This window comes from Thermobia domestica, unplaced genomic scaffold, assembly GCF_964235325.1.
Source record: "Thermobia domestica unplaced genomic scaffold, izTheDome1.hap1.1 HAP1_SCAFFOLD_241, whole genome shotgun sequence".
Taxonomy (NCBI): Eukaryota; Metazoa; Arthropoda; class Insecta; order Zygentoma; family Lepismatidae; genus Thermobia; species Thermobia domestica.
In genome coordinates, this window is record NW_027655960.1 from 27,264 (window position 1) to 37,115 (window position 9,852).

Below are 9,852 nucleotides of genomic sequence, written 5' to 3' on the forward strand. Positions count from 1 at the left end.
GAAACACGAAAGGCCTTACTTTACATAGGGTTTATATAATATCTACACACAAATTCATTCGCTTCGGTCCACCCCTTATTGCGGTATTACGGTAATATTTACTCTTTTTGGATGGGGCCTAGTCCCGAGCACTGTTTTTCTGCAAAAAATAGAACACGTCTCATTTATTGTTCTGCAAATTGTCCCTATACGAAGTTTCGTTGCAATTCTCCATATTCTTTAGGAACTTCTGACGTATGCTTATTTGCAGTTTTGATATGTCGTTATTAACGGTTTAGAAGGTTCGTGCCTCACTCAACCGCTTTTTCAAATGAAAATTCGAAACCGAATTATCTAAATTTATGTCTACAATATCTGTGCACAATGTCATTGAATTCGGTGTACTTCTTCATGCCTTTTGGGCCTCAAATTTCAAACTTTTTGGTGTGGACTTTTGGCCCCTAGAACCGTTTTATTTTTGCAGAAAATAGAAAAGACCGTATTAGTTTAAATTTTGCGAATTGTCCATACAAAATGTACTGTTCCAATTCTTCGTGTCCTTCAAGGATTTCTAACATACTATTATTAGCACTTTTGATATTTCACGATGAAAGTTTGGGAGGGGTCAGTGCCCCACCTAAACGGTTTTCACCAGGAAAATTCGAAACTCGTATTCAATAAATTTAGGTCTAAAATATCTATGGAAAATTTCATTCACCTCGGTTTACTTCTTCCTACCTCTCGGGCGTCAATTTTCAAAATTTTGGAGTTAGTTCTTTGGCCCTTAAAAACCGTCTTTCCGCAGAAAGTGAAAAAACCGGATTCCCTATTTTTGCTTGTTTTCCATACAAATACTTTCGTTACAATTCTACATGTCATTTATACACATCTGATATACTGTTACTAGCACTTTTGGTTTTTCGTGATCAAAGATTAGGAAGACTCCCTTCCCCAACTCACCGTTATCTCCAGGAAAATACAAAACCCGATACCTCATTTTACGTCTGTAATATCTGTTCACAATTTCATTCTTGTCCTTCGGGCGCCAAGTTTCAATATTTTGGGTGGGTACTTTTGCTCCCTAAAACCGTTTTTCCGCAGAAAATATAACCCCGTATTCGTTTTCTATTTTATGTATTGTCCATACACAAAGTTTTGTTGCAGTTCTTCATGTTCTTTACGCATATCTGATATCCTGTTACTAGCATTTTTGATGTTTGTGATGAAACGTTTGGAGGGGTTCGTGGCCCACATAACCGTTTTTTCCAGGAAAATACGAAACTCGTATTTCCTCAAATTATGTGTGCAATATCTGTACAAAATTTCATTCTTCTTCACTTCTTCTTACCTTTCGGGCCGCAACTTCCGACATTTTGGGGTGGGTTCTTTTCCCCCTAAAACCATTTTTCCGCAGGACATAAAAATACCCGTATTCCTTTATTGTTTGCTTATTGTTGATACAAAAAGTTTCGTTTCAATTTTTCATGTCCATTACAGACAACAGACATACTGTTATTAGCACTTTTGATATTTCGTGATCAATGGTTTGAAGGGATTCTTGCCCCAACAACCTTTTTTGTTTCTGGAAAATACGAAATCCGTATTCCCTGATTTTATGTATACAATATCTGTGCAAAATTTCATTCACTTCGGTGCAGTTGTTCTTGCCTTTCGAGAGTCAACTTCCAAATTTTTTGTGTGGACTTTTGCTCCCTAAAACTGTTTTTTGGCAGGAAATAAAAGAAACCGGATTCCTTTGTTTTTTGCGTATTGTTCATACAAAAAGTTTCGTTGCAATTCTTCATATCCTTTACACACATATGACATACTGTTACTAACACTTTAATACTTCGTGGTCAAAGGTTTGGAGGTGTCCGTGCCTCTCCTAAACGTTTTTCCCAGGAAAATTACGAAGTCCGTATTCTCTCTTTTTACGTTTGCAATATCTGTGCACAATTTCATTCATTTCGCTTTAGTTGTTTTTTATTTTCGGGTCCAAACTTTCCTAATTTTGGGTAGGGCTTTTATATTAAACCTTTATATTATGTAGCTATTTTCTTTTTTACGAGATGCTTTTTTAGGGAGGAAGGAGAGATATGCTTTGTAACTTTTGGTGTCAGCCAACTCCGTCACGATAATAAAATTGTCATTCTTAACAATTTGTTTTATTCTCTTATTTGCAATTTGCCACACTGATATATTTGTTACAAATTTGAAATTTGGTCCAACGCCTTTCGGATTCGCAACCAACCCAACTGGCGAGATTTTGGGTTGCCTGCTATTGCAGGAAAAGGAGAATTCCTTTTTTGGAGTCGTGTATAGAAACTACTATAGTTGTCAGACTGTTTTCTGTGCATTTTTGATTTGTTTCAGGTAATATTGTAAGTTTCTTCCGTTTACTAATAAACAGAGTTTCTTTCAGAAAAAAATGTCCCAAGGGGCACATTCAGTATTCGCAGGGGCACATACTATTTTCACACAGTATTATTGTTTTTGTTATTGTTTTATATACATTGGCGTAACTTAAAGCTTCAGGGCTCCCCTCAACTCTTAGTTATGCGCTCCTACTTCCTATATACTTTGCCCTATGAGAGCTCCAGGGACACTGTGCGCCAAAGAATATATCTGGAAGAAACACTGCTATTAAATTCGTACCAGGGCGTCTTAAATTTGCTGAAGACTATGCATCGTCTTATTTCAACTCTTGTGATCTTTGCTGTCTGTTTCACAAAAGACAGATTTAATTTTGACCCATCTAACCCCACTCCCTCAATAAAATTTTTTCATCCAACTGTGGTGATAGAACGCTGATGACCAATCTATTAGAATTTAAGGCAATTGATGCATTCCCACCACAAATTAATTAGGATTACAGACGATGCAAGTGGTTAAGATGAAACTCTCAGATGTGAACGCTGAAAATGTCGCTATCTGAACTTGGACAAGGAAAAGTTTGCTTCAGCACGAAATGTTGCAGGAAAACCACATTGTTCACCACAATAGTTCCAACACATTAAAGTGATTCAATCTGAAATTCACATTCACTTCGGTCATCCTTTTTCCTCCATTCACAGTCTGTTAATACGTGTGATTTCTGTAAGGAATGCACAACCTTTACTCTGCAAAATTCAGATTTTCTAGAAGTTACAGAACATCGAGGAGTTTCATCCAGCAGAGAGCTCATTTCTAAGGAAACAAATATAATGCCAAACGTAATATGAGAGGCAGCTTTCTGGACGGGCGAACCGAGCCATTATATTCTAATTTTAATATATATAAGAGAGATGGCAAAACAAAAAAAAATGTTTACGTATTTTATATAGGTAGTTTAGCGAACGAATATAAAATATAAGACAAACTTAATAAGCTTACTCGAAATAATATGTACTAATAATCCTAGATGTCACTAACATTTAAGTAGTTATTTTGCACAGCTAAAACTAAAACTGTACAGAAATAATCTGATAAGCTTACAAAGAGCTTATACATCAGTATTTTCAGCGAGCAGTTTATTTCTTTGTATCAGATAGTATGCATTTTTAGAATGCATTTATGCATTTTTACCACTGTTTTATACAGTGGTAAAAGTGGATCTGAAACAGTAGGGGACGGTAGGTAGCGACATAACGTCACGCCGTCCCCCTGAATATGTTTGCACATTATAATTTTTTAGGAAATGTAGGGACGCCGTACATATTTTTGTAGGTGGGGGACGGCGTCCCTACACTAAATGATTCAAATGAGTTGAGTTGACTTTGAGTTTTACGTCCCGTTCAGCAGTGAGACTATATGAGACGTGGACCTACTGATTAACGTGGAATCCGAACCACATGAGCTCCCGCCGGGAATTGAACCCGGGTTTCCCACGCCAAAGGCGCGTACGCTAACCGCTTAGCCACGAACGAGCTCTAAATGATTCAAATGAGTATGTAGCACAGTTTTTGTGCATATTTAATAACATTCGCTCTTTCCGTAGTTACCTGGAATTTATGTAGCTTATATTTTGTGATGGAAGAACATGTAGAAGATAAATTCACAGAAAGAGTAACAAACGAAGGTGATTCAAAAGGGATAGGAGAGAAGATGATGCTTTTAGCACCATTTTTAGTATAAAGGCTAATTGGCTTGGACACATTTTGCGAAGAAAATATCTCCTTCATACTGCCATAGAAGGAAAGATGGGAGGAAAGCGAAAAATATAAAGAACAGAACACAGGTGATCGATGATTTGAAAAATAGAAGAAAATATGGGAAGTTAAAGTAGGAAGATGAATTCAAGAAACATGGAAGAAACATTTTCAGGCCCAAACTGAAATGAAGAAGAAAAAAAAGAAAAAAGTTTTTTTTAGTCCCAGGACCTTTCTAAAAGCGGAATACTTAATAATAACAATAATAATAATAATAATAATAATAATAATAATAATAATAATAATAATAATAATTATTATTATTATTATTATTATTATTATTATTATTATTATTATTATTTGTTTAAACTCAATGTTAACCCATTAACGCCGAAATTATTTTTTATTTTATTTTCGGTGAAATTTGTAATTTTGAGTTATTTAGGTGTAAAGACCATTCACGAGAAATTTTGAGTTCGTGACGTAGGCGGTTTTGTTGGGGTGCCCCGTGATCATATGAACACGCTAGGCGTTTAAGTACTTTCGTGTATCATGATTAAGTGGATGCCCTGTTAAATTATTAACACATATGGAAAAGAAAAGAGACATTTATTGTCTTAGAAATTGTTACACTTTAGAAGACAAAAATAAACACAGTATTTGGACTATGGAATTGTCAGGTTATGGAGCCCAATATCTATGGGACTTTATGGAAATTGAAAAAAAAAGTTGGTAGGCGCACAAAGCCATGCTACATTTGAAACATTTCGTAGGCACTGTGTTTGAGCTCAGTGTAGTTACACAACGTTTACGCTTAGACCGAACCACTAAGTGGTTTCTCTCATAAAGACAAACGTCATCCCTTACATGGTGTTGTTGACTGTTGGACTCAGAAATGGCTGGAAGCCCTGCATCTAATAAAATGGCTTTATAATTTTGTAAATAAATTTATACAACATGTCTTGCAAATTCTAGCGTGAGATACGTATTTTGGTTTTTCTCAATATTAGCCATGCGATTCGTGCGACACATCAATCATCCAAGAGAGAGGCGCTCACCACCACTTTTTGGACTTGATTCTAATTCTATAATATGAGATATCCTGGTCCATTTGATCAGTAAGTTTCATGTGCTTGCTAATATTCTCCGAATTCATACGCACGAGTACTTTCTGTTTTCATTTTGGAAATTCTGTTCGACATTAAAAACAGGCTGAACCCCGTTACACGTAACGCAGTTGTAACGACAGAGCTGTCACATCATCTTCACCAAGTCGAGTATTATCTGTAAAAAACAACTTCAGCATGACTGGTAAGTTGGAACCCTGTAAGGTTGTCCATTTCCATTCCTTTTAACCGATTCTTCATCCGAAATGACGTTAGGTCTCGGAGGTTCAGCATGTCTTGCATGTGATGCACGTCATCCAATTCTAAAATATCAAGAATTTGTTGAAGTGAAAGACCTCTGTATCTAAAGGGAAAAACCATACAATTACCAGTAACAGGAGTTGCAAAAGTCATTTCAAATAATAATAATAATAATAATAATAATAATAATAATAATAATAATAATAATAATAATAATAATAATAATAATAAAAATAATAATAAAGAATAGAGTAAGTCAACTGAAAGCAAGTACACACTGTTCTAAATTGATATATCTGCACAATTTTACTGTATTATTGACACCTATACGTACGTATGTAAGAGAGAAGAAGCTACTTAAACGCCTTGCGTGTTCATATGATCACACTGATGGAAAACGTCAATAACCATGACCCATATATTTGCAGATGAGTGAAATGTAATCTGTAACAACTTTTGACATCTCTAAAACATGAGCAAGCAGAAAATAATTTGAAAGGATAAGACATAAGATTGTTTTTTAATACTTACTGCGAGGACGATGTCATTTTTCTTGTATTTCTGGCGCGTTGCGGATATCTGTACCTCTAGGTTACATTCACGCCGCAATGTGGAATTTGTTTTGTCCGAATATCGTTAACATAACCTTCTTCTAGTAGTCAACACACAAAGCGTAAAGAAACCACTGAAAGTATGTTATATAAGGCATATTTTCATAAATACTAACTGCTGTGATCATATGATCACGCACGGCGCTAATGGGTTAAGGTGGATAACTAAGTGTTCTCGGTGGTATGCTAAACGCTGCTTGAATAGTGCGGCGTTGCCGGATAGTGTTGAGTGTTAACTGATGCCAGATAATAAAGAAAGTAGTCATTGATACTTACTGGAGAAATTAGTTTTCGACTCTTACCGCAATTCACAGCTAAGTTCCGTTTCTCAAACAGCAACGCTAAAATCCAGGAATTTTCTTACTGTAACTACCATAGTAAACGTACAAGTTTGGCAACAACACACTATGGCGTTCTATGCTAATTTCTTCTCAAAATCTATTCCCTTAAATTTAAATTAATATTTAAATAAAATGTGAAACGTAAAACTAAAAAAGGTCAAACAATATATGTATTTCGTAATAGGATCGTTACTTTAAAATACTTTACACCTAAAAATAAACGCTTCATAAAATTGGGCAGTTCTAGTAAGATCTAACAGTAAGTTACATCTTGTGTGCTCATTGTAAAACGAATTAATCTATCTATTATAATGCTATAATATCAATTAAAAGCGCCTGAGCTTCAACCTATTACTTTAGCTTCCAAATCTTTCATTTACGGTTATGTGAGATTTCACGTTTACCAAAGATAAACATTATAAGTATTTGTACTTTAAATAGTCTAAATTAGTTAAATTTATCTTTTTCATATCGTTTATGATATAAAATTATTTTTCAAAACCTTTGTATTTTAATAAGCCTTCTCTAAAATCAATGCATGTAAATTGTACTATATGTTGAGAACGTTTATGTGTTTGTGGCCAATCCTTTCGACAAATGAGATCTCAGAAACTACAGGCTCTAGAAAGATGACGTTTTCACGGATTGGAAATTTTACGTAGATTGTCCAGTTCTGATTGAGTATTTTAAAAAACATGGCCATTATTTCTTTATTACATTTTTTTAGGGTACACTGGAAGCGTTGAAATTTAAAAAAACTAAGGCATCATATCATATGCGTTACACATTCCAACACAACATTGTTGTATATTGGGATTGTATATGTCTCAGGCGTTTGTTTCATGGCCAAATAATAATGGAAAAGGAAGGATATAACCATTTCTCGAGTCTAAGATAAATCTTTTTTTTTTTTTGAGTGTTTTGCCCAATGAACACCATATATAACTGGCATTATAATTAATTGTATATGTAATGTATTTGCTTATTACATACTGCATGCAAGAAAAAAGAAAACAGTGGTCATATATGAATTAGAAACTCCAACCGGAAGTAGGCTCAAATCTTGCAAACGGTGCGAGATATTGAAAAAAATAATCGAAAAAATCTCCCCTTTATGATACCCCTTTCCGACTTTTTATCAAGACGTCTTTCACTTGTGTCTGTAAAGGAACATGTACATATGTTGTGAGGAATGAGAAGGAGATTTATGTTCATATGCGAATGATGCGCTATGTAGAGAGCGCAGGTTCAGCTAGTATTTCCTATTTTTTGTTATCTTTTTCGATTTCAGACGACACTACCAAACGAATCGTTTGCTTTGTGTTGTGGTTGAAACATAACTCTATCTTATAGTATAATATTTATAATATATAACATTTCATTGTGCAGTAGTTAAGAAAACGAGCTAAAATAAGTACTGACTTCTGGTGGTGATCCAGCCGGGAATAAGTTAGTTTCCAGAGGTGGTGTATTGAACAAATGCAACCTGTGTATCAGTCATCTTCTCTTGACGAAAGAAAGCGATTCGTACCAGTATTGACCACTTCAAGTTACCTACTTCCGGTATACGGTACCTTTCCAGTAAGCGTGTTGCCAGTGATTGCACACATGCAACCTATATATCAATCAACCCGTCGCGAGCTACGTCGTGGTTAAGTGGTTAGCGTACAGAGCTCTTGGTGTTGAAAACCCTGGTTCGATTTCCTGCTGTCATTAATGTGGTTCAGATTCCATGTTAAGCTGTCAGTCCACGTCTCATATAGCCTTGCTACTGAAAAGGACATTAAACCGAAAATCAAATCAACATGTTGCACTCGACTTTTAGAAAATGTTAGAAGTGCACTGAAAAAAAAAACCGTTATGCGGAATGCGGTTTATTGCACAAAATAATACAGTATCCTTATGTTTACTAAAGAAATCAGTACGGAGCATACGTTATCCATATGCTACATACGTACTACCCTAGATGTTAAGGGAGAGTGGGGGAATCATGAACACCACCTTTCCGAAGTTACGAAGCAGAGAACGAGTTTTCGATTCATCCTGCAACCTAGCGGTCCTCACAGAAACTACTGCAACAATGAACTTTGCGCGCCTTAGTAAGTGGTGATTATTTATAGCGTTTACAACTTAAATCAGTTATAATTCTTTATTGGAACCACATAAAGACTTTGTTTATATGTCATATATGTCATATACTGCAAAACACTTCAAGTTTAACTCACGTTGTGAGTAGCTGCGGAGTTGACCACATGCGGCACCACCGGTCAGTCGTTGAAAATGGAGACTTTCAGTGGTGCGGAAAGAAATAAGTGCGGTTTTTGGTTTGAACAAACGAAGTCAGCAACGAGTGTAAGTTTCGCACACAATACGGCAAGGAACCACCCAGCAGTCCAACAGTGTACAAATGGCACCACACATTTGTTGAAACAGGTTGTTGTTGTGCAACACACAAAGACTCCAGGGCGCTCACACGTGACTAACGATGTGGTGGAAGCAGTTAAGGAAAGTTTTTTCCGCAGTCCTTGAAAATCTACACGACGTGCATCACAAGAAAATGGTATCCCTAGGACCACTGATTGGCCTGTATTGCTTAGACATTTTTCCATGAAGCCATACAAATTGTCCGTGGTTCCAGCACTGACTGAAGCGGATAAACATACCCGAGATGAATGCTGTGTTACTATGTTGGATCGCAGTAGTGGTGATAAGACATTCTTGAACAATGTGGTATTCAGCGGCGAATCAACACCTCACCTTTCTGGCCGAGTCAACACAAACAATTGTCGTATTTGGGTCATGGAAAATCAACATGCGCGCGTAAAGCTGATTCGTGACAGCCTCAAAGTGAACGTGTTTTGGGCTGTTTTCAGAGCAAAGGTGTATGGACCATTCTTCTTTGCTGAGAGCATCATCACTGGCATCGCCTATCTTGATATGCTCTACAACTTCCTTGTTCCACAGTTAGACAAAGATTACCACGATGGCCGCGTATGGTGGCAACAAGATGGTGCTCCGCCGCACTATCTGAAAGACGTAAGGGAATTTCTTGTTCAGCGTTTCCCAGATCAGTGGATAGGTCGTGGTGGACTAATTCCCTGGCCGCCACGATCTTCAGATCACACACCACTTGACTTCTTTCTGTGGTGCTTTGTAAAAGATAATATGTACCTAATAATGTTAATGAGCTGAAACATCGCATTACCAAACGGCTATCGCGGACGTTACCCCCGAAATGCTGGCTACTGATTGGCAGGAAATCGACTTTCGTTGGGATGTATCCAGGATGACCGCAGGAGCACAAATGGAGCCATAATGGATTTGTCAGAAAAAAACTGAAGTGTTTTGCAGTATAACGACATTTAAACGAAGATAATAAGGAGGTATATCTTCAATGTTTACTCTACTGTTTTGAACTATGATAGTT

General features: G+C 36.5%; 1 protein-coding gene across 1 annotated transcript; it reads left to right on the plus strand.

The window, feature by feature from the left end:
* Positions 1 to 9,032: 9,032 nt before the first annotated feature.
* On the plus strand, positions 9,033 to 9,617 carry LOC145676607 (uncharacterized). Its single transcript, XM_081747443.1, has one exon. The coding sequence runs from the start codon at positions 9,033 to 9,035 to the stop codon at positions 9,615 to 9,617; it is 585 nt and encodes a 194-aa protein (XP_081603569.1).
* Positions 9,618 to 9,852: the final 235 nt, after the last annotated feature.

Excerpts from the sequence above, each read along its gene's own strand:
- LOC145676607 (XM_081747443.1), top strand. The coding sequence starts at position 9,033 with ATGAAGCCATACAAATTGTCCGTGGTTCCAGCACTGACTGAAGCGGAT.